Source organism: Taurulus bubalis, assembly GCF_910589615.1.
Source record: "Taurulus bubalis genome assembly, chromosome: 16".
Taxonomy (NCBI): Eukaryota; Metazoa; Chordata; class Actinopteri; order Perciformes; family Cottidae; genus Taurulus; species Taurulus bubalis.
In genome coordinates, this window is record NC_136604.1 from 15,951,618 (window position 1) to 15,977,070 (window position 25,453).

The window sequence follows — 25,453 nt, forward strand, 5'->3', positions numbered from 1 at the left end:
AACATATTTCAGATAAGCTGTTCACCTTAAACGGTTGTACTCTTTTGGTCAATACGCACAGGCTTTGAGATACAACACGTGAACGTACTAGTATGCAGACACGGCTCCCCCTTAGGTTGCGCAAGGACTGGATCGCCAGGAACAATAATCTTAGTACCTAATATTCCCACAGCTACCAGCGCAGGACAACACATGCAAATTAGAGACAGAACCACCATTACCCTTCCAGCATCTGTGTGAGGGTGAAGGGATGAGAAGACAAGGTTGAAATCAATATTCATCCTCGAGAAGCAAATATCTGACGATTGGCCAGAGTCTCCTTCCAAGCACATAAAAAACCTTCTGAGCAGTGGGATCCTGATTGTGAAGCTGGGATCCATCGCTCCTTCTCTGTCCATGTTTGCCAGAGAAGAATAAATAAAATACTAGGGCTGAACGATTTGGGAAAATAATCTAATTGCGATTTTTTTTCCTCCAATATTGCAATTGCGATTTGATATACGATTTTTAATTTTTTTAATTTGATCCACTCTTTTCCCCAACAAAACATAATGAATGATTTAAATATGACCAACACAATATTAGATACATTTAGTGTAAAATGTTCTTTCCCATTGGCTGGGCCTATTTGTTAGAATTAAATAAAAAGAGGAGTGGGAGGAAATATGAATTTATTTAATCCCATCCACTTTCCACAACTCAACATAATTTATATATTTTTACACACGATAATTTACCAATGGAAGATGTAATCTGTGCCCAAAACACTGGAGCCTCGTCCATTCATTAAGCCGTGCAGCCAGCACCATATCTGTCGTGATGCAGACGTGTTTCTCCTCATTGAGATCCCGAGCTCCGAGGTTGAAATCTCCGTCAATAAAATGGACTGTAAGACTCTGGTAAGGCTCAGCTGTGCGGCTCGACCACACATCAGTAGTGGTAGCAAAAAAAGTCCAGCGTTGTAAGCTCCGTGGCGACTTTCTCTTTGCACTTTTTGTACAGCTCCGGTATGGCAGTCTGACTGAAATATGTACGGTGGGTATCCTGTACCGTTTATCAAGCGTTTTTATCAATGCCATGGACCCATGCTTGGTCACCGGGCTGAGAGGCATCATGTATTTGACTATGAACTCGGTTATTGCCCGAGTGATTTCCCCGCGTCATTGTGAATTACGTTCATATGGATTGACGCTTTCAAACATTTCAGTCAGTGATCCCTGTCTTGAGGTATTTGGCTTGTCTGGCGCTCTGGTGCTCAGCATCTTGGCCATACAACTGTCATACGTTGATTTGTGGTGTTTTTTTAAGTGCTGAAACAAGTTTGTAGTGTTACCCCGTGAAGTAGCAACAGGAGCGCGGCATGCTCTGCACATCACCTGACGCTGCGCAGCATCTTCTTTTTTGAAACCAGAACAGCACGTCGGTGGTTCCACACCACCGACGTGCTGTTCCTCTTCGAGACTAAAGTCTCAGCTGTGTCAGTTTCTGACTGTTCCGTGGAGCCAGAGGCCATTGCGCAACAGGTTAACGGGCCGCATGAAAAGTTGATGCAGCCGAGTTCTCCGCTCTTTCGCTCGCGTCACGTGATGACGTTGTAATCGCGCACGCTGCGGTTAGTAAATCTCGTTTTATCATATCGCAATATTATCGCAAATGCAATTAATCGTTCAGCCCTATGAAATACACACTTTAAGTACATTTATGTATTCCTTACCATGACACTCAGGTTGGGTGCCGAGCCAGGTCCCATTGGTCAGGCAAGTTCTCTCTGGAGAACCCTTCAGCACGTAGCCGGGCTCACAGCTAAAGCGGACCATAGTGCCAACTGTAAACTCTTCTCCCAGACGGATACCATGCACAGGAATCCCTGGATCCCCACACAGCCCAGTTGCCTCGCCTGGAAGGATAAAACAACAGCAAAATGCTGTGACATATGTAATGAAAAAAAAAAAAAACACTCATGTGGATACACACATTAGAAATGTACGCTCTACATTTGTGATGTAAAAAAAAAGACGGACAATAACAGACTGGACAATACCATTCCCCGACCTCTCTAAGGAGTGACTAGCCTCTCAAATACATTACACTTCATTAAATCTATTTGTTCAACATGCAGAAAATGTGCAATGAAATGGGATTTTTCATTCCATTGACCCAACATATATTTTGATACTTGCTTCATAATTCCATGTCCTCCATTCGAAAAACACACAAACCATTTAATACTGCTGCATGCTGCTCTCTCTCCTCATTTTACAAGGCGCTTATCAATATCGCTTCAATAGTGCATAGCTAAGAAAGTGCAAAAATGGTATAAAAAGGTTGTGCTCATTCTCCGTTGAGAGAATACTAGTAATCCTCAGAATTGATATGGATATCATGAATTTTGACATTAAACTATCAGCATGCTATGTTACTGTCGGTTTGTGGGTCTGGGCATCAGCTAGTTTGTGTGTTTCTGTCACTGTCTAGGTTCGTGGAAGTTTCTGTCACATCTTTGTAAATGCTTGTATTCACGTCCATGTACACTTGGCATCGGCGGACAGCTCTGTGGCTGTCCTCAGGTGTATTAGAGATACCAGGAGCTCTGAGGCAAATTGCCGTATGGAAAGAGAGAGAGAGAGTATAGGGGCTGATGTGTTTATAGTGCTTCATAACCCAGTAGAGGTGTGGACGCCCCTGTTACTCAGTGTAATATGAGCAGATTAAAACCGTTTTATAGAGGACATCTCTCTGCCCTTGAGGCCTATGGATCAGACAGGCAGTTCCATCTTTGGTCCACCTACTTTGCTCATTGCCTATGAACAGCTTCCACCCAAATACTTCTAGTGTGTGAAGCAATATTACATCTGAATAAAGCAAGGAGCTGGAAAGAGGATGAGACAATGGGCTCCACCTGCACATGTGCTGGTTCTTGTGGCTCAGGTTTGAAAGCTATCACAAAATGAGGCTATTTTTCAGTTTAATCTTTCCGACAGTCAATCTGGGTGTAGTTTTCCATACCGGAGCAGTGTGGTAGCGAGCCGCTCCACTGGCCGTCCAGCTGGCACATGCGCGTTGTGTTGCCGATGATGACACGCTGGCCGATGCAGCTGTAGCGGATGACTGAGCCTACTGTCCGACGGTCGCCGGAGATCTGGGCGTAGGGAGGCACGCTGGGGCGGTCGCACAACACCACTGTCCAATCAGAGCAGAGAGATGATCGACAGAGACAATGAACAAGTGGAACTACTCCGAAGGCAATGGTGAATAAGGGATGAATACACCACATATTGAAAAGATTAAGAAAAAACATACAGTGTAATAAATGTTGGCTGTTATTGGATTTGTTTGTTAGCACTAAATTTCAAAGCATCAGACCACATTATGTCAAAAAAAGTTTAGTCAGAAAACTTTATCACACTGACCCCGTTGAGAATAAAAATGCCAAATAAGATTTAATACTAGGAATTAAACCGAGCATTTTTTTACGGAAAATGCAAAACATTTCCAAATTTGCGCTCCTGATTTTATAGTAATCTTGTAATATCTTTTGGTTTTGAATGGTTTAAATAAGACAACAATAGTTATTTGAAGACTTACATTTAAGTTCAGAGAAACTGACATTTAATTGATTAATATATATATTAGTAATAATAAACATAAGGCACTAATCAGTAATGCTATTTGGGGACAAAAAAACACATTCAACAATTTTGCTTTACGGATATTTGTTTTGAATGATAAAACAATAATAATAACTGAGTGGACACAGTCATACTGTCCTCTTCTCCAGTAAATCAAAGGAATATGGAAATCATGCAGCCCCACCAACAACCAACCACTGAGGTACTCACACAGGCACTTGGGCAGGGAGCGGTCCCAGGTACCGTCCCCCTGACAGGAGATGGAGCTGGTGCCCAGCAGGTAGTAGCCCGGGTTACAGCGGTACGACACAGTGGTCTGGAAGCTGTAGCGATGCGGCCCGCTGGGCAGTATCTGCCTGATGCTGTTCTCTACATGACCCGGCTCTGTGCAGTTCACAACTGGAGAGAGGGATGCAACGGGTGGAAGAGAGTAAAATTAAATTAAAGAGAAATGCATCTTCTGTAAGCATTTGAGGCTCGAAGAAATTATTTCACAGGAAATTATTACTTAATTTTCTTTGACGACTAATGGGAAATGTTAATGGCAAGAAAGATGTGGCATGGTTTTGTTTGTGATATTATACCATATACTTTAATACGGTTAGATAACACTCACTCACACAGGGAACATGCCCATTTCATCAGCAGAGTTATTTTGCTTTTACTCTCTCTGTCCATTCCTTTCCTCATCTACTACTTCCACCCATCCAGCATCCATACATCCACTCCAATCCAAATGAAGTAGGAGGCAGACTCCGGAAATAAACATTTGCTTCATTAGAGCCAGTCTCCTGCTGGCCGCCGTGGTGCGGAGATGGTGATGGATGGGAAGCTCACAGGAGAAGAGGCACCATGTCAGTTTAGCACCAGATGGAGAGAGTTAGGGAAAGGGAGAATGAGGGATGAGCGAGGAGCGAAAGGCATCGAGGGGTGGGGGGGTGGGGTGCTGAACAGAGTTAGAGAGGAAGAGGCCCTGATGGTGCAGAATGTATTAGAATTCATGACAGAATGTCAGGCTACGACTTCTACCAGCACCAATCCATCTTGGAGAGCCTCAGAGACAAGAAACAAACCAAATCCTTACAATACCTCAACAAAATCAGAATCCAGTGAGTAACAGTTGCCTTCAAGTCTATACTGTGAACCACAACTAAGTATGCATCATGATGCCAAAACTCTAATGGCTTCTAAAACACTATCCATGCAGCCATTATGCCCCAGTTTGCCTCGCCAGTCTTGCCCCATGAGTGTGCCATTGCCACTGCCAAAATGAACACATTGTATGCTAATGTCCCTAAAAGCTTGCTCATTTTTATGCTCCAAAGTTGGCCAGCACAGCTAAATCACCCCCCCAAATACCTATTATAATGTATTCCTTCCAGCAGAGTGCTGACCCATGGTACCATCATTTACAACTTACCACATAATAAAGTGTTTTTGAAGCAGTGGAGTTGGTTCAGCACGAGACTTTCCAAGCTTGGAATTCAGCTTTGATTAAATGTGCTCGAGCATCATAGGCTCAAAAGCGATCCAACAGTCATCTAAAGCGACTGACTTCAGGTACATTTGTGTGTGTGGCCCAGTGGGCATGAAGAGAGGAAGTAAACGGATGAAAGGAACAGAAGAATAAAAGTGAGAGGAGACGATGGGCTGAGGTAATTCATCTCTGTCCCCCTCAGAAGTGGAGACCCCAGTCAACCTATCCTCCTCCTGGCCTCCTGCCAAGTAGCGGCCCTGTAAGTGGTGTGTCAGAGTTTGTTTTTTTCTGTCCTGTGACTCTAGCTTTTCATCGCTGAAAGACAAATAAACACACGAGTCATCCAAAGAAAGCAGTGTTGTGGCTCTGTTGCTGTGACTCAAATTGGTGGTGATTAGAGCTAGGCTGGGCCAGTGGTGCTCCCCTGCATAATTGATGGACCTACAGACTCATGTAGTTAAAATTTGGACCGTAGAAATCATTACTGTGTCTGACCGACTCCTACCCCACCCTTACCTTTTCCCCCGCCTTCTGTATCTATCCACTACTATATCTCCCTCGAAAAGAAAAGCCGATGGTTGGGCTTAGCTAAGGAGAGATGGATAAAGTGGATGTCATCCCAGCCTGCAGTGTTCCACTCAAAGGAGGAAGTACATGACAGGAGAGCGCATCTCACCAAATATGTCTGGAATGCTGTAATTAAGGTGATAAATCTGATTGACGAAATACCACTAAGCTACTTATGTCTCCACATAAACAGTGAGGATAATGTACCATCAAAACATACACACACTGCACCCTTACACACACAGCCTCACACAAAATGCAGCTCAGAGTCAGCATCTGCAGTGAAACAAGGCCAATGCTAAAATGACGCCACAACCACTGCAGACAGATTTAATGCATATATCTGCTTATATATGCAGCTTCCAAATGCACCTTTCTCTTTTCTTTTTTTTAACTGAAGAAGGATTCCTGTGAGACTTGCAACCTCCTCATCCCTTCATGAATGTCTTAAAAACTCAGTTCTCTCCTCATTTAAAACAAACTCATAACTCAAACTGTCACTGATTCTGTCACTGCCTTGTCACGTTCAGGGCCCGACCTTGCGAGCGGCCCCTTTCTGTGGCTGTCACAAAGCCCTCAGTTAGTGGGGGCTTAGAGACAGACGTGGGTGCCGAGACACATCGCTTGTCGCAAAAAAACACTGGCAAATTAAAAGTCCTTGCCTCGCTTCAAAGCAGAGCAGGGTACTTCTTATTCTGAGCAAAAGCCAGGATGCGGGTCTCATAAAGCTGCTGTCTTTCACACAAGCTCAAGGATCCTGTGATCGTTTTTGGTTGTCTGCATGCTTATTAACCAGATTTTCTTCACTGATAGACAGGTGAGCCTTAGGGTGTAACTGAGGTAGCTTGCGTAAGCGGAAATAACATCAAATGTAAATATGATCCGGAACCTCCACGGACCAAATGGTTGAGACCGCGGTAATTAAATAACCCAGGGTTCTCATGGCTTTTCATTTCAATTTCCCCTAATATGGGTCGTTTAAACTCCTTCTACCTCAGGATGTCTCTGCGCTTCATCTCCGCTCTCTCAATGATTGGGGTCATCTATGGTCACAGAACATATGACCTTGCACAATACAATAGGTAATTTAATACCTACCTTCACAGATGGATAAAAACACAAAACCATACCCCTACAGGCAAGTGTGTGGAAACGAGCATACGTTTTGAAAATGTCCTCACTCATTAGGTATGAAAAAAAAGCTAATGACAGTGATTCATTTAGCTCTCAAATTATACACAGCATGACACATGTAATAATGAACCAATGTGAAGGTTGCTTTACTACACCTATACAGTACTTATCTAGCTGTGCTGTGATCGTGTATTTGAACATTTAGATCGTAGTTGTACTTACAAAAGACTCTACTGCATCAAATGGTCGACAAAATCAGGTCCATATATTTCATCTGTGCTGGTTCTTGGTATTTATCCTTCTATTTATTGGCATATGAGGTTCTCCAAAAATCATACATTGACTGATGAGCTTTGGCATCTGTTTATGACTTACTTTTACACCTGGGGAGGGCGTTGCTCCACTGCCCATTGGCCTGGCAGGTAGATTTTCCAGCCCCCTGTATAACATATCCAGTGTTGCAGACAAAGCGCACAGCATCATTTAAGTTGAACTGGGTTCCTTGGGTCATACCGAAGGTAGGATTACCAGGGTGACCACATGTGATGGCTGTGAGAGTCCAAGGAGAAAGAAAATCATGGTTACACACTGCAGAGGAGTCTAATGAAATCTAAAGGTTTGATATCAAATAAATGAATATGGAAGGCCTGGATTAGAAAAAGTTCACAACAACAAAACTATACGGACACTACACTGAGGGTCGAATACACAAAAGAATTGCCCGGCTTTTGCGGGTGCAAAACCTGCACATAATACGACACAAAGAAACTTGTTATTTAACTTCATTAAAGGTCAGCTCAAAAATAAATTCAAATTTGTCTTGATTTGCAATGACGGTTCTATCTTTTGTGAATTGGACCTTGAGACGCAGCAGATAGCAGTTGCAAGTGATGCGCAATTCATGCTGCTATCAGCAGCCGCAATCCATTCTTTGTGAAGAATGGGTTGCCCGCTATTAAAATAATCCCGGCCCGCTATTAAAATAATCTTATCAATTAAATTGTTCTGTCGAGGAATACAGTGTATTATTTTGGAATAATGGTGGCTTTTAGAGTGAATTTTGGTTGTCGGTACAGACCTGGTATGAGCCTCCCTGGCTAATAAATGTCTGCAGTCATTACAAATCAATTATCAGCACAATTAAGACAAGAGTTTGCAACTCCAATGTGTTGTGATTTGTTTTTCTTTGCTAGATATCTTAGTATTCCTAGTGTATACTATTAGACTTAAGCCCTCCTCTGCTAATTTAAGTCTTTAACTATAGATAATACCACACATAGATTTACTCAAAAAGAACTGTTCTCTGCTGGCACTTACGGACACAGACAGGAGTACGTCCTGACCAGCGGTGATCCTGTTCACAGATTCGCACCGACACCCCAATGAGACGAAATCCTGGGTTACACTGGTACACAACGCTGCCTCGATAGTTATAATTCTCTCCATTGATCTGTCCATTCACGATGGGCTCCGGGGTGCCACAATGGCCAGCTATGGATGAGTGAAGAAGACCAGAGTAAAGGTCAGACATAAGTGTTTCTAATAATACTGCAAATGAGAAGATTTGATGAAGTTATACTCATATGTGGGTGCTGAGGAACTCACCTAGACACTGGACCTGTGTTCCACTCCAAAGCCCATTGGACATACACTCTCTTACCCGAGAGCCCACCAATGTATATCCTGTGTTGCAGGAGAAAATGGCAGTGGCTCCATACACAGTCAGTGTTCCAATCTTGTTGCCATTTGGCGGAGTCCCAAGGTCCCCGCAGGAGATGACTGAATAAGAAAACAATTTCATGCGTTACAACCCCACAGGGTCACAATACAATCAACAAGAATACTAATTTGTTTCGATTGGCTTTCATTCATTTGATTTTGGTTAGAAGATTAGTGCCTGTTTAGTTATCACAGTGGAATACCATACGTTTAGATGCAATTACTAATCATGCTTGGCAAATTACTTTTGAGGTACACAAGTTAACACAAGAAACTTGGAAAATTAGAGCATGGGAGGCGCACTATTACACTTACTGTCGCAGGCTGGCCGTGGATCTGGGTAGTTCCAGGTGCTGTTGGCCTGGCAGCGAATGACCCTTTGACCCCTGTAGTAATATCCAGGGTCACATATGATCATCATTATAGCCTCATATTGGTTTTGAGTACCATAGATCAGCCTCCATCTCCCATGTTCCACAGCAGAGTGGCCGATGTCAGGGCAGGTCACAGCTGGAAGGTCAGAGGAGAAACAAACATTATTAAATTAAACATTTATATGTGCTTGGTGCCAGTTACCTGTCGGGAATATTTGGGAATACCTTTGTTTGTTCTATTGATAATACTGCAAATACATAAACGGACAGTAAGAGGAATACTCACAAACACATCTGGGTGGTGCCTCAATGGGGCTCCACCTCCCAGATTCCTGACAGATCACTGAGGTGGCGACAGGCCCTGCAAGCCGAAATCCGGGATTACACTGGTACGTGGCCCTGGCTCCTAAAGAGAAGTCCTGCCCTCCAATACTGCCATTGATCGGAGGCACAGGCATTCCACACGACGTGACTAGAAGGGAACGAGGGGTGTGGCGGAAAGGTACAGTGGTTGGTAGAAGAAAAGCACAGGTAGCAAAGTGCATTTTAATAACCTTCTTTGTATGCAGAGGGTCTCGATCACAATAGGCTTTCTTTACAAACACACTGCCAGAGCCGGCAATGATGTGCAGTAAACATTAGCTCGGGTTGCCATCTGCACAATAGTAAACAATCAAGTCTAGAGAGAGCGCATGCAATTCATGTGGAGATTACACCTGGTGTGGACTTGACCAGGCATTGAATGGCAGCCCTGCTGCTCTCTTTTCACTACTATACTATTATTAACTCTGGTTGGAAACGACTCTGGAAGTAGAGCTTTTAGTTTTTATGCTTTTGTGATGGCATAGAAAAGGAAATCTGAACACAAATAGAGAATTTACTCAAATTAGCAATGAATAAAGTTAGTTCAACAGCATCTAAATCTAGTAAACATTAAAAATGGTATAAAGTAATACAAATAAAGTAACATTTTGTAACTTAAAAATATAAAAAATGTTTTAAATTAAAGTAGATACTTGCTCAATAGTCCCAAATAGCAATTACTTTATTTATAGTTTTTATTTCGTGAATTTGTTTCGTGTCAGTCTCAGTCTCAGTTGGTAACTGCTATTGTTCATTTCATCACCTAAAAAAATGACACGCAGATAACTGACCATACGACTGACATATCAAACAATTCAGCTCAGGTAAACCAAATATCATTAATCTGATGCAAAGTTATCTTCAGAGCAAATCTGAGGAATGGTGAAGTGAGCTTCCTTGAAGCATGCCTGAGGCTGAGGGTCTGTTGGTGATGGCACGTTGTCAGGCGAAATCACACTTTGATCCAAAGCAAATGGATCCAGTGATGTTTTAGTTTTTTTCAATCAACTTAAATCCGAATGACTGAATCTACTAAATACATTTGCCTCAAAAATGTGTACTTTAACTCAGCATGGCAATGAATGTTACAATCTTCTTTTCTTTGCACAGTTTTTAGATCCATTCCCTTACTTTTGAGAAGTGGAACTAAATGCTGAATGAGCTCAGTCGCAATGATAAATAAATTGACGAAAAGAAACTGAATAGAAGAAAATTCCTTGACATTATACATGTGAAATTATCCTGCACAGCTATTTATTTTATATCTTTCTAACTTAAATTCAGAAAAAAAAATATGAATTTAGCCTATCAAATCTGTTTTTCTCGTGACCTGCTGCTGTGACTTGGCCCTCCTCACCTTGGCAAAGTGGCACTGGTGCATTCCACTGGTAGATCCCCTGTGCAGTCCGGGTGCACGTGGCACTGCTCTGACCAATAAGCCGGAAGCCTTGGTCACAGCTGAAACGCAGGGTGCTGCCCAGTTTGGTGCCTGTAAGACTGTGCACTGAGCCATTTACAGGGTTGTTGTGAGGGCTACAGTAGGCCACTATGAAAAAAGACAAGAAATAGGTAAAGTTATAAATATGCATACCGATAAAATTGACAGGCATAACAATCCAATAATGGTGCAAGATGATGCAAGTTTTTATTGAGGAGGAGAAGGATTAATGCCCCTTCTTTAGCACAGAGCCCCGGGTCTCTTTTGCATCCGTCTTACATGCCTGACGTGGTAAAGGAGGATATATTAATATAAGCGCTACAATGCAATCTCTTAAAGGCAAAACCTGCAGACTAGAGAGAAGAGAAATTGATTAAAGGAAACTAATGATCTGCAAAGCGAAACAGGAGTTTGTCAGTGGCAGCAGAGGAGGATCATAAAAGTGATAGATACATAATAACGGGAACAAAGTATCTGTTTTTGTTTGTTGACTAAGTTGTTGGCTGCAAAAATCATGTTCAGCATCATCCCAAATTGTGCCAGCAACAGATCCACGAATTGCATTTTACAGATCTCGCAATGACATTACTACACACAAACAGTGCTGAAGAATAATTAAGAAGACACGTTGTGAAAACATTTAATATTGTGATGCAACAGGCTATGAGACTCATGGCTATGAGATTTGTGCTCATGGTGGGGAGAGATTAGAATGGAAGTGAAGCATGGACACAAAAGAGCGTATTATCCATTACGTTTGATCACAATGACCACATTGCAGTTCTATAAAAATAATGAAAATGGCCTCTCTTTCAAGTCAGCGGGCATTTTTAGCGCTATGCAATCAGACAGAACTCCCTTACAGCATAAAAACTTCAGCTTTGTCAAATTTATTCAGCATTTGGGAGATTTCTTGGGAGATGATACACAGTTGCTACCCTTCAAACTTTGGACATTAGGATAAGTCTGAAACATTTCACAAAGGATGTGCTCTCATTAATGCCGTCACAAAGGGAAGGAATATAACACCCACACACACAATGTTAAAATGCAATGATATTTAAAACGGCAATTGAGCAAATCCATTTTCCTTAGCAAGGCCTTCTCCTGTCAGTCACTGTGACTGGCGGCTCCCGAGCCACCCTTGAGTTCAATTCTTCACTTCTATCAGTGTCTAACTCATTCGCCCCTCTCTGTGTTCCTGGCTCCTTCCCTCTCTCTGCCTATTATAGTATACAGCTTGTCTCACTGCAATCAGCCCTGCAGCTCAGAGGAATAAGATCTACATTGGCAGGTGACTGGATTGGAATAGATAATAGAGAGGAGGCGAAAAAGGGAGGGAGGGGGTTGGTGATACAGAAAAAAAGGGAGGGACATATGAGCATAAGGAGATAGCAAGGAAGATTGTATCGATGGAACATATTAACCAAATGATGTGATAGAGGAACAGTGAGGGAAGCTATGGATGGAGAGAAGTAAAAGAAAACTGAGATGGCGGGCTGCTCGAGGAGATGTCTGCAAGTAGGTGATGAAAGACCGGCTCATGGAGAAAAAAAGATGGATTGATGAAGGACACAGCCGAATACATGAATCTGCCTGTGCCATCTGTTTATTTCCCCCGACCAAGGTAGTACAGAATGCAACTCCATATTGACCGTGGCAACGTGAGGGTTCTTAGCCATCACTTAGTCCGTCTGTCATTTAGTCTGCTAAGGCAAAATCCATCATGGCAAAAAGAGAAAAAAAGGGCAAAGAAACGACAGAACATCCGGTTGGGGAGACAGAGCTCCACTGAGAGGAGCGAGACGATTAGTCAATCTGGCTGAGTGGTGTTGATACAGAACGGAGGGAGCCTTTTAAATATTTACACAGTCATAATTCCGAGCCAGATATGCAGGTGCCGTAGCGACGACTCATTCTTGGGAACAGGACGGTACAGACGAATTATAAGCAACACATAAAAAAAACAACAACAGCGTTTACTAATTCCCAGGCCTGTGCTGCAGAGCAAGGAGAGCTGCAGATGCCTGCCGCCCCTGGTAGGTTGTCATGGAGATGGGTCATATTCATAGCAATTACAGCTACGTTGTTGGTCTTGTTGGCATAGAAGACTAAAGGCACCTCTGATGAGCTCTCACACGCAACAATGTCAAGAAGAAACAATGCTCTTCTGATAATCAAGTCTAAATGGACATTCATATAAAAAGTCTCTAACTTCAGGTGTGTGTGTGGGCGACTCACCCGAGTAGCGTATGCGGAAGCCTTTGTGGCTGGTCGTGTGATCAAAGGACCAGTGCAGGTAGACTTTGTTACTGGAGCTGGTGATGCTCAGTGGGTTAGAGTAGTTACCACTGAGGGTAATCAGAAGAGGGCTCTGTCTGGATGGGCCTGGATTGAGAAGGAAAAGAAGAGAAAAGACTATTATTAGGAAGAATTACATTTTTGAAAGTCTCATCACTGTGAATTATAAGAACACGAGTGCTAATACTATATAAACCACCACTGGCTTCCGTGTCTTCAAAAATAATGCCTCATATTTCATCACCGACACACTTGAACGGGTTCAAGTGTATTTTCATCGTAAATGTAAATTGGTAAAAAAAAAGTCTCATTTGGTACGGATGGGTTTTTTAAAAAGGTGAATTTAAGAAGATATTTAAAAATCGAGAAAAAGCCCTAAGACTCAAAAGTGTTAAAGTCTGAATATTGAAATGGATATAGTTTCCCCTAATCATGTCTTTCGAGGTATCGAACATTTTGTTACATTTGTGTTAAAATCAAAAGTTGCTAAGCCTAATTATGGAAAGAAAAAAAAGTCTTTCCATAATTGGCTCGGCAACCCCAAGGTTAGCAACTGTCTGTTCCCCTCCACTCGGCAGAAGATAAAAAGCACTAATCAGGAACAATAGCGTGTACGACCGCCATTTTCTCCGTGCAGCCTGGCAGAGTCGCTGTCTGTGCCTCTAATCAGATTAAAATGTAAAAGAGAGATGTAGATGTTCTGACACCCTGAAAGGGAGACTGGGATTTTCTGTTAGTAGATGCAGAGAGTTTAAGTAAGGGCCAGTAAATGAATCTGTCTGGATCATTTTAGCCTTTAATTGTGGATATTAGTGCAAATTAGTCTTTGGCCAAGGACATGTGGTGGGAGGGACTTTTGGATCAATAGTCTACTGAATAGTGAATGTATTGGGCATCACCCAGACCAGGAATGAAACATGATGCTCTTATTTTAGATAAATAGAAGTTCAAAATACATACACATAATGCCGCTCACTAAATTACATGATACTGTACGTTGGTGTACATATGTCCACTTACATAACAAAAGCAGTGACTCACCATCAAATATCTCAAGCTCATCAAACTGACGGATGGTCTGGAAGTGTTCAATCGTGAAGGTGATATTGTAGCCTGGTTCTACTTTGACCACCCAGGAGCAGGACTCAAAATGGGGGAAGCCGTTGCCTGGTGACTGGCTCAGGATGACACCTGTGGAAGCTGTCAGTACCTCATTCATGGGACAAGTCACTGTTGAGAGAAATAAAAGGCAGAGAAAAAAAAAGGTAATTTTGGATAACAGGAATAATGTTTTGTTTACATTTTTCTGTTCTTATAAATAAAAGTAACATATCATGGTTGCTCATTCTTTATAGTGAATTGAATTGACCTTGAAGCACATATGGAATTGGTTCGACCCATGTTGTTGTTGTTGTTGTTGGAGGGCAACTCGATGTGACTAAAAGCACAGCTAAGCTAAGCTAATTGTCATCCTGGTCCTGAAGCTTTCGCAGTAAACAAAGCTGTCCATGCTAAGTCAGTCCAAGAAAAGGCTTATATATTATGTAATATAACTGACTTGCCACGAGCATATTTCCTCCTCTTTGCTCATTGTCAGTATGTGACAGATGTGATGCTAACTTAACGCTTAATGCTCACATCTGCCTGGAAGTCCTATTGCTGTGGCATGTCTGGGCGGACCTCATCCATCCGCTCTTCTAATTCCCCCCTGCCATTGCTATTGTTGTGGTACATCTCAATGACATCCTTTGACATTTCCAAGGGGTTTCAGTCATTATCAGACGTTACATGGCGCTCCTGTCTGTTGCATTTTTTGCTGTGGTGCTGTAATCTGCCAGAGCTGTCTGCATACACAGTGGAACCTCAAAAAAAAAAAACTGTGACATGACAGGAGAGCCAATGCTGAAACGATGTCACAATGCAACGCGCCATTGTTCTTTTCCTTCATATTGTTTTTGCTAAAGAAGAGGACGATGAATTAACTTTTTCCACAGCAGAGAAATATATAGATGTGTTGTAGTAGCTAAATGAGATACCATTAACCCACATAAAGTCCACATTCTCCCTTCAGAAATTAACTGTTTTATTGTATATCACTGCTTCCTATATCACAAAGAATCCTAAGGGCCTACGTTGGCGTACATAATGGAATTAACTGATTGAACACTGAAAGCGGTGCTGGAACTCAACCCGGCAGCTTAATAGAGCGCTACGATTAACAAAAGACCATTTAAAAAAACAAAAACAAAAAAAACATACATTTCTCTTGTTAAACAGCAGCCAGAGGCTTTACTTACATTCATAGCAGAAATAACAAAACACATAAAAGATGCTTTAAATGTGATTAAAAAAACCTTTAAAATGCACGTGATTAGGTGTTTTTTGCATGACATATTGTGTGTGTGTGTGTGTGTTTGTCAACCTTGTGCAGCAGAAAATCTAGCCGTGGATGTAAATGCCCCAGTTGTTTGCCACAATTTGAATACTTGAGCCTGTTCTGCCTCAGGGTAAGACAGCACTTGGCACTTGCAGGCCCTTCATTACAGTGGTGAAATAATGATTGCTCTGAATCACATTTCAGCAGCGCCTCCTTTGTGGGACAGTGTGTAAACTTGTTTTGGTGTACGTGTGTTTCTGTCAATGTGTGTATATGTGTGTTTATTGGCTTGTTCAACCTCCTCTCTCTGTGTGTTCATACGGGAAGAGATTATTAAAATTGCAGGAAAAACATCAAGGCAGACAACCTAGTTTAAACAACATTTGCAAATAATCCTTAGCTTTTTTTTTCAATTGTGCTTGGCGTGTCAACCAAGTGGGATTTACAAAATCCAAATCCAAACCAAATTTTGCTACAATAGAATAAAACAAAATATCTGCAGATGTTTACCAGAGGTTAAGAAAGATGGGGAATGTCATGCAACTAAGGACTCCAACTGGAATCAAATCCCTCAACCACCAAGGCACCCCAAGAAAAAGGTAGTTGTTGCTCAGTAACATATAGTGATTATATATAAATTTAGCAGTTAACGTAGTTGTAGTAGTACTGCTAACTCAAAACATTAAGGGGACATTTTGCAAATTGGTATTAGAGGTTTGAGAGCAACATCTCAGCCAATACAATTCCCGCAGCATGAGCAATGCCACATTCTACAATACTAGTGCCATCATGTTGCATTATGTACTCAGAAATCTATGCAATTCTCTTAGCATCTAACTTTGGTAGTAGAAGGGACAGTAATCTATTATCATCCCAAAAAGACATTCCCCAAGTCTGTAAAATCATTTACAACATCAAGCACTTCAGTGGACGCGAGTCAAAAGGCTTGAATCCATCACTGACAGTTACACTGATTGTGCCGGGAAGTTGCATATACAATCTAGGAGTGAAGTTCATGAAACAATCAATTCTCTGAGGATCAGATGTTGTCCTTGACCTTTCAGAAAGTTCCAATGTGTCTTCAAAATGGCCTTCAGCTCGTCTCGGGCTGATGGAGAGAGACAAGCAGGGGCTCTTATCTATAGCTGCTACTTATTAAAACTAATCTACTTTGAAATGAAGCACTACTCTGTTTGGCTGTAAACAAAAGGGTATTAGGGGACAAATCTGACAGCTGGAAAAAAGGCAGCAACACAAAAGGTGAGATCAACATCGATAGAGCTCAAAATGAAATTTCCCTTTAATGAGACAAGTAATGGAATAAGCTGGTAGCAGGAACAGCAATTTGAGAGACACTCCTTCTGTCTGTGTATGAATTGCTCACGGTATGCAACAGCCTATGAATGAAAAACGCTATCGAAGGCTTCCGTGCAGACAAGCACAGATGTGCATCTGCATCCATACATGAACATTTGTGCACTCCAGTATGAAAGTATGGACGTGCATGAATCCGCGATACATCAAGCTTGAAGTGCTGCGGTGTTGCATCTGCCTTGACTCATGTTGGTATTTAATTAGCATAAGCTGAAGAGCAATAACAAGCTGATTGAAGGGGCCCGGGCCACAACATAAGCATTAGCGTGGATCAGGGCCTAACAGTCAGGGATGACAATTAAGAAGCGAAAAGAGGAGCAGCTGTAATCCATTCTGTCGGACTAAAAGAAGGGACTAGGGTGAAAAAATAATCTCGGGAACAAAAAAAGAGTCAGACGGAGAGGCGAGGGAGGCGAAGGGAACGAGTGGGATGAAGAAAGCGAGCAAGTTGGGAAACTAATGTGATGGGTGATTATACAGGTTTTAACCAGAAATCTGTCTGGGGGATAAACACAGGGATTTGGGATCATCAGAGCTCTTTGTGTTTCAATAATGATTTCAAGCAACACTGACGCGGTTGCTCTGTGTGTGTGGTGCCGGGGCTCCCCGTGGTCGCAGAGAGCAGATGAAGTTAAGGGCTGAGGGTCCAACACGACCCAGTTTAATCAAATAGCAGGGAAATCAAATAGTCCACAAATCAACTGGTGGCTCCAATGGTAAGCAATGCAATCCAAGAAAGGCTAAACCCATTTGCCATTTTAACTGGCAATAATTCTCCGGATTAAAAAAAGGAAAAAACAAGAGTGGTGACTTTTATCTATTGGCCTGTTTTGTCAGTGTTGGGAGAAAGAAAGAAGACAGATCTTGGTACTGATAGACACCAGTGGGTAAACGTGTGTGAATACCTTGCGGTGTGTTCTGTTTTGAACAAGCCAGAGAGAAAGATTAAAATAAAATAAAAAAAGGGAATAAAGGGTATTTGTGTTACATAAGAACAGAAGTCTGACGCTAGTGAGTCAGGGGAGAGAAGTGTCGAGTGAGGGAGGAGGGAGTGCAGACAGAGGGAATGCAGAGGATGAGAGAGAGGATACTGGCGCTGAGGGGCGAGCAACACTGCAGAACCGCCCGGAGGCTCCAGTCCTGCTCTCTGGTTTCACAATGACAACATCCACTGCTGTGGAACCCAGACACATGCCAGTGTGTATGTTTATACAGTATATGTACGAGGGTGTGATGTGTGCAGTCTGCAATGTAAAATTGTATGTGTGTGTGGGGGGGGCAGTGAGATACACATGGAGGGCTGGGCTTGTCAGCTAGAAGTGGTGATTTGATAGGTGCAGCTGCAGCCGGCATGTCCCCTGCATTTCAATGAGATGTGCACTTCGTCTCTTTGCTGCCCTCCAACTAAGTCACGTCTCTCCTTGCTTTTTAACGCCTGTCCTACTCTCACTTACTCGCCACCCTACTGCTCATTTAGCAGTCTCTCCTCCATCTTTGCAGACAGATTTACTTTTTTTTCTTCCGAATTCTGCTTGTTCAGAGTAATCTCATCTGCTCTCTTCCTATCCTGTACTCTTCCCTCCCCATCCAATCTTCTCCTCTTCCTTCACACTGGCATCAGTCTGTTGTCTTACTTTGCTCCATCAACCAGGTCTGTCTCTGCAGGCAACGTGACAGCTTGCAGGAAAACTGAGTATGGTGGAACTGTTGGTCCCCCAGTATAAGTGTCTCTAAGCTTCAGGTGAAAAATTAACGGGCCACACAAAACATGAACATAAGCCCATATTCCCAGCTGCAGATGTCTGCAAGTGCATTGAAAGGTTAGCTGGCAAAATGCAGAACTTCAGAGGAAAGAAAGAAATTACTCACAAAGGATTTTCCTGACTTGCTTTTTTCCTCACTTGCATTCCTCTGTATCCGGGGTATAATTGTTCCCCGTCTTTAAAATTAGCCCACACATATCTCCTTTGCCCTCGTTCTTCCACCAACTCGTCTTCCTTTTTCATCTCATGCTGAGAGCGTTTGCATATTTTTCCTATTTAGCATTCTAAATTAATTGCATTTATCAAATTCCACCTACTCTCCAATGTATACCACATAACCCACAAACAGAGTGAGTCACAACAAAATGAAAATGACAAAGCAAGACAGAGGAGAACTTTTTTTGTTTGTCCTTAAAGAACGCAATCATTTTATGATATGTGGCTGAGAAAAAACAGAGGGACCCCTCTATGCACCCAGTCTCTTGCATGGAGAAAAAGTTCTGCACACAGCATACAGTGCTATGGTGAGGCGGTGTGCTGGGAACACTGCACTCATTGATTCCTCTGGGAGGACAATATCTCAGCATGTAGAGGGCACCACAACAGCCACCCTCAGCCTCATGGGAGCCAAGTATCATACACAGAGATGGAAAGTGCTACCAAACTGAAATGCAGCTGTGGCTCCATGACTACAGGCAGAAAGAGTACCCACGGACGCAAGGAGTCAAGCAGAACTCAAACTAGTCCATGAGTCTATGATTAGAGTGGAATGATCATGGCAAACACTGCTGGAAGTAAACTCACAGAGGATCCTTTGGAAGAGGAAGACAGTGTAACACAATGACTTGTCATGTAGTCAATATGAAGTGTTGCCATATGTAGTAGGGAAACAAAGAATGCATGTTCAGCACATCATTTAACAGCTGCACCTATTGTTTCTACACTGGTGCATTGCGCTGCTGGTGTGATTTTGACTTTTAGAGATCATTGCTTTTATGAGTGTAGTGTCCTCTGTGTTAGCTGCTGTTTGATCAGCTGTTTGATCTGCTGCTGTCTGATCAGCTAAAATACGTTTTTTGGAGATAATGCATACATTAAGAAATACTGTATTGCCCTATCATATGGACAAACTACCATTTGAGCCTGTGGAGCTGAAGAATGCAAAAACATCTGTAATCAATCACGTATCACATCGGCCTATAACTAAACACTCAGCCATTTCTGAACCCTTTTACAGTATTTGTATATTCCATAGTATTATATATAAGGAGATAATAAGAAAAGATAAAGCAGGAGGAGAAAAACACACAAAATGCAGCTAAGAGGGAAAGTGTTATCAAGATGTGCAAAGGGAGAACGTATGAGTCAATTGACCTGCAGGATAAATATAGCCAGGAAAAGTAAAAGAGAAGTGCTGGCCTCTCCCACCCTCCCACCACTAAGGTGCTCTCGAGAAAGGCCCTTAAAGGTGCAGTGGCCATGGATGTATAAATAGAAAGGCAGTGAGATCCATGGAAAATCTGGAGGGGGTTATTTGTTTGGAGGTTGAGTTCAAATTTCAACAATCTGCGTTCAGAATCGTTCAAGTGGAGTTGCTTGGTGGATAATGGTGCGAGTGTGAAAAAAGGGAATACTGAAAAGGGCAGTTTCAAGCCTAATGCTGCGTTCACACCAAACACGGCGCAAATTTGACGCGCGACCAGATTAAATGCAAAGTCAATGCACAGACGCACTAGGTTGCGAAAAAGCATTTTTTACGCCGTGCAGTGCGAATGGCGCGTTTGAGGCGGGGCGATCAGAGCGTTCCAACTCTGCCGAAAAAAAATGCCAGTCGCTGAGTTTCGTCAGCCAATCAGCGTTGAGAAGCTCCGCCCGTCAAAACCGCCGTCTTGCCGTTGCTGAATCAAACTGCTGCTGGTTCGCCTGAAGTAGCGCTGATAGCGGCCGTCATTCAGACGCTGTTGTAGGACTACGGATAATATTATGAACTCAGACACGATGGAGTTTGATGTTTCGACGTATGTGGAATTTACACAACAAGGATAAAGCAGAACTAGTGGTTATTTCCATGGTGGATGATGGAAACGGTAACTGTTTTTACGGAGATAAGCCAGACGCAGTTTCTGGAGGAGTCGGTGAAATTCACCGAGCTTTGTGCGGCTACAGATGGTGTTATGAACCCAAACGCAAGGGCGTTTGATGTTACGACGTTTTTGGGACTTCCACAACAAGTATAACGTTTAAATAATGGTTATTTATTCCATGGTCGATAGCGGAAATGATAGCTCTTTTACGGATATAAGCAACGGATATAAGCCACGCCCCCTTTGACGCAGCGAATATTCGCGCCGCGTTTGGTGTGAACGAAGCATAAGGCATTCACTCACCATCACACGAGGGTGGAGGCCCCTCAAACTCCAAGTGTGTCCCCAACCGGCAGGTCAGGATGCTGTTCCCACTTAACTGGTAGCCTGGAAGACATCGGTAGCGCACTATATCACCTGAAGAGAGAGAGAGAGATGGGTGAGGGAGAGGTACAATTAATGAGGGATCAGAGATGGTGGCAAGAATCCATATGAATGTCTTCATACAACAACCAGGGCTCCTTAGTCAGGATACAGAAGTAATCATGATCCATTGTGTGTCTCAGTAAAAGCAAAAGTTAACAGTGGAAAAAAAGTACCATAATAAATCCTCACGGGATCCTATAGATGAAACACTATGTCAGTGTTGCTGCCTTTGTGTCTCGGAATAATAATGCGGCAAGGAGGTATGCAAATAAACAGATAAGGAGAATTAATCTTCATTGTCTTCTACAGGGGAGAGAGAATGAGAGCACCTTCCTCAAATCCCTCTGGCGTTCTGATTATTTTGTCATAATCATTAATTTATAATGCTGCCTCAAAATCCCTTGGGTTTTCTTGTACGGGTTGAGTCTGCATTCAGTACAATTGCCTTATGGGATATGTAGTCAGTATCAGAGACAGTAAACCTGGGGCAGTGTAAACCGTCAAAGCCAAAATGTGAACTGACAGTGGGATTAAATATTTAAAAGTCGCAATGGGATCGGCATACAAGACAAAGAAAAGTCAGGAGTGCCTAGATAGCAGTGATTGCGGGTGGGCACATGTGGATGAATATGACTTTTAGTGACAGAATTTCCACCTACCGATTTTAAACTCTTTGCTTGCCATCAGGATCTCTGCATTGGGAATGATGGGGGGAGGCAGGCAGAACTGCAGTCTGTACGCTGTATTGAGAGTATCAAAGACATGAAAGGAGTCAAACACAGAAATGTCTCGTAGAAATAATGATCAGGGAAGGAAAGCAATTTAAATACCTTGATAGCTGATACGGAATAGTCCACCCTTTTCTGTGTTGCTACGGAAACGTATCAGCACTTGATTGGATGTGCTACTGGGCGGGTCATTCGGCTCTCCATCAGTGAATACTCCAAGTTTCCTGACTGTCTCTTGTGGACCATCCCTAAAAGAAAAAAAAGGAAAAAGGTCACAGGTCAACTCAAACTTCAACTGTAACAATTCACTCGAGTAAAAATGATGAGAATTAACGATGAGAATATTCTGTCAGCAGCCTCTGCTCAAACGCTCACTCGGTTTCTAACCATAAAGCACCTTGAGGCTCTGTGACACATATCTGTGCGAAAACCAAATGAAGACGCGTGCCAGATTATTGTCAAGCAGATTCCAGCAAGAGTATAACCAAGCTGCTCTCACTTCATCATACCCAAGGGCAATTACTCTGGGCTGCTCGGGGTGATTATGTTGAAATAAGGTAAAAATTACAGATGAGCGTGGAATGACAGGTCTGGATTGCGCTCATCCTGCTAACTGCCATCCAATGGGAGTGTCTGTGGAAGCTGCGGCCCGGCCTTGGCAGTCCCCTGGCGTGGGCATGGCCGATTAAGCCAGCTCCCAGATTCCTGCCACAACCATTCAGTTTAAAAACCATCTGTCTTTGGCTGTCAGACTGGGCATGGGAGATTACAAGCAGCTCTGGAAACGGCTGGCTAGGGACTGTCGCCTGACAGCCCTCTGGCCAAGCCGCCATTACGGGGCCCATTTCCTTGGCTCAGTAGTTCAGTGGATAGATACACAACGGTGGTAACTGGAAACTGGGGAACATGATAGTCCCCATCTTGGCTCTGCATGAGCTTGTTGGGAAAGATCAGCGCGGTGGGGGCCGTTTACAGAAGATCAACAATACGCTAAAAAGTGGACATTTTGGCTCACTTTAGCCATGTGTACCTGCCGACAAAAACTCCCCATGCACTACAAAAATCTTCACACAAATTTCTACCAGCAGCCCAATCCATTACTCTAGATGCCACCCAACGCCATGTGGACTTCTCATGTATTTGTTAAGTTGCCAGGTCGACTGGCAGTCAGATCTCTGGTCTCGCTGAGAGCCGGGACCTTTGGTGCTTGTCTCAGGGAGAAGGGATCAACTGGGACTGGCAACCATCATGCATGCAAAATCCTGTCTTTGGTCGCACATATGGCAGGCCCAGCCGCGCATTATGGAGATGATGAAAGGAAGCTTTACCTTGATACTCAGTGAGGCAAAGAGACACACACCTACTACATACCTGTCCGAACACAAACATTAACAGCCAAAACCTACTCTCTCTCTTTTCTCACACATAGGAGAGAACGATATTCCACCCACTGCTTCGATTGGTCCTCCATGGCAGCTTGCATTCTTTACATGTTACTGTTTGCTATTTAGGAAATATTAATATATTTCCTTTTATTGAGATTGCATATGAAAAGCAGAAACCTATAAGCATTTGTCAAGATTGTTTTTTCCATTGCAGGTTTGGTTCACTTTATAGTTCCCACTTTTTTTGAAAACTCGTAAAAATATAATTTTAGTTTACCCCCAAACATAATGGAACATCCTCTGAAATTTCAAGGTGCATTATGTATACAGTATTTCATATTACTGTAGTTACACATACATAGCCCCTGGAAGCAGTCATTTCTTACCAGAGAGTGATGAAATCGTGTGGCCCATGAACCTGAAGCAGGGTGAAGTTGATTTTAATGCCGAAGCCATGAGCCACAGTGATCAGCCAGGAGCAGTCAGCTGAGCTCGGGTACTCCTCTGGGTAACCCGGGGAGAAGATGGTCCCATTGTCTGATGTAATGTTCCCACCGCAAGGCACTGAGGAAAGGAAGGGGAAGGGAGAAAGGGAGGAAGAGTATATATATATATATATCAATAGGACAAAAATACAACAGGAGACATCCATAATTCAGCTGCAATCGGTTGAAAAAGCTTTTCTTTTCATCCCCAGCTTCTTCTGCTTTGCTTCTCAGTGTCTCTCTCCCCCTCTCCTTTACTCTTCGTCTAGTGCCCAGGCGCTTGTCTGAGCTAAAGATTAGCCGGTAAAGCCTGTTAGCAAGTGGGGACTTGGATGGAGTGTTTTGCTCAGATAAGGCCTCAACCCTTTCCCACTGGGGTGAACAGAGACAGTGTGGAGAAGAGGCGAGGGGTTAGTGTGGACTGGGCTTTTGAGGTTGTGTGTGTAAACAGTTAGTGTAAGAGAAGTGGATATGTGTGTGTAAACGTATGAGTGTGAGTGACAGGAAAGGTTAAAGCAGCATGTGTATGTCAGAGCTGACAACACCATAGAACCCCCCACTTTCACACATGCCTGACTTCATGAGGTACAAAAAAATACAGTAACACTCACTCACACACATACAAACTACCCTGCACCCAGCATCCAATCTGCATGCATATAAATTGTAACTATATTTCAAACATTCCTCAGGAACTCAGGAGGCTCTAACCAACTTAACGATTACGAAGCTTAACATTCCCGCTGGTGCCCTGAGAGAAACCCCATGTTCACTGTGGCAAAGCATGAAAAATCAGGAAGGAGTGGTAATCGCAGAAGTGCAGGCATCTTAAGCAACCCAGACGAGTATTTAACTTAACGGCACACCCGTCGATGGCTGTGGGCATGTGATCTCTTTCCCAATGCAGAGATTGCATGTTGTATCCTTCTGTTTCTCTGTCAGGTTATCTGTGTGTACATGTTCTACGGCCGTATGCTTTAACCCTGTGTTGCTGCCTCACCTGTTAAATAAGCTATCAATAAGACTGATTGATTAAAGCCTGGGCACGATGGAGTTGCACATATGGCTGACGACATCAACCGGCAAGCTTCCTAAACTTTACGTGCAAAGGCCGGTGGCGTGACTGATGCAAACAATATAAAAAAGCAAAATACTGGCCTGCGAATATCATATGTCTAGGGCTTTTATTGTGAAAGATGAGAACAGAAGGAGTGGATCTGTTCTGAGCTGAGCTGCCTTCGTCAAGGCTGCTGTGTGGAGTAATAAAGTTTGCTGTCTTGGATCAGACTACAGAACCTTCATGTAATAAATATAGGCACAACTCAACCTGCTAAGCATATGTGATGCCTTCATTCCCTATACAAAAGCTCTGAAAAAAAAACATCCCTTTTTTGTTGTGTAATATTATTCTGTGGGAAAGTAGTTATGACTAAAACAACAGTTCAAAATAATAAATGGATATGTGGGGAAACATTTCATTTTTTTAAGCTTTACCCGTTCCTTTGGGTGGAAACAATAAAGCCATGTTGGGATGCTAGCTGCATGCGAGAAAATGATGATGATTCATTCTGGAAAAACCTTTTTGAATCTCTCTCTTCATCGGTTTCTTCTTTTTTTGGTCAATGATACAAATAATTAAAGGAATGCATGGAAACTATGGCAACTGCATGCCTTTTAATGATTTAGAAATATAACACAGATTCTGAACAAAATTTGATTTTAATGTACTAAATCATTGTAAAAATGTTCCTGTAGGAGCCCTCAACACTCAATTTGTGTCCTCAAACCTCCCAATTTGCAACCTTATACAAACATAAATGTACCTTAAA

At 42.8% G+C, this 25,453-nt stretch overlaps 1 protein-coding gene across 1 annotated transcript in view; it reads right to left on the reverse strand.

The window, feature by feature from the left end:
* csmd2 (CUB and Sushi multiple domains 2) overlaps positions 1 to 25,453 on the reverse strand; it is a gene marked incomplete at both ends in the record, with an annotated part of 208,583 nt that overhangs the window by 16,398 nt on the left and 166,732 nt on the right. Inside the window, 15 exons of the mRNA XM_079232352.1 lie at positions 1,715 to 1,897; positions 3,007 to 3,180; positions 3,840 to 4,028; positions 7,183 to 7,356; positions 8,125 to 8,298; positions 8,413 to 8,586; positions 8,842 to 9,036; positions 9,187 to 9,372; positions 10,621 to 10,809; positions 12,943 to 13,089; positions 14,044 to 14,232; positions 20,904 to 21,017; positions 21,686 to 21,766; positions 21,857 to 22,002; positions 23,526 to 23,703. Of these exons, the coding sequence (XP_079088478.1) occupies positions 1,715 to 1,897; positions 3,007 to 3,180; positions 3,840 to 4,028; positions 7,183 to 7,356; positions 8,125 to 8,298; positions 8,413 to 8,586; positions 8,842 to 9,036; positions 9,187 to 9,372; positions 10,621 to 10,809; positions 12,943 to 13,089; positions 14,044 to 14,232; positions 20,904 to 21,017; positions 21,686 to 21,766; positions 21,857 to 22,002; positions 23,526 to 23,703 (2,493 nt within the window). The remainder of the gene's footprint in view (positions 1 to 1,714; positions 1,898 to 3,006; positions 3,181 to 3,839; positions 4,029 to 7,182; positions 7,357 to 8,124; positions 8,299 to 8,412; positions 8,587 to 8,841; positions 9,037 to 9,186; positions 9,373 to 10,620; positions 10,810 to 12,942; positions 13,090 to 14,043; positions 14,233 to 20,903; positions 21,018 to 21,685; positions 21,767 to 21,856; positions 22,003 to 23,525; positions 23,704 to 25,453) is intronic.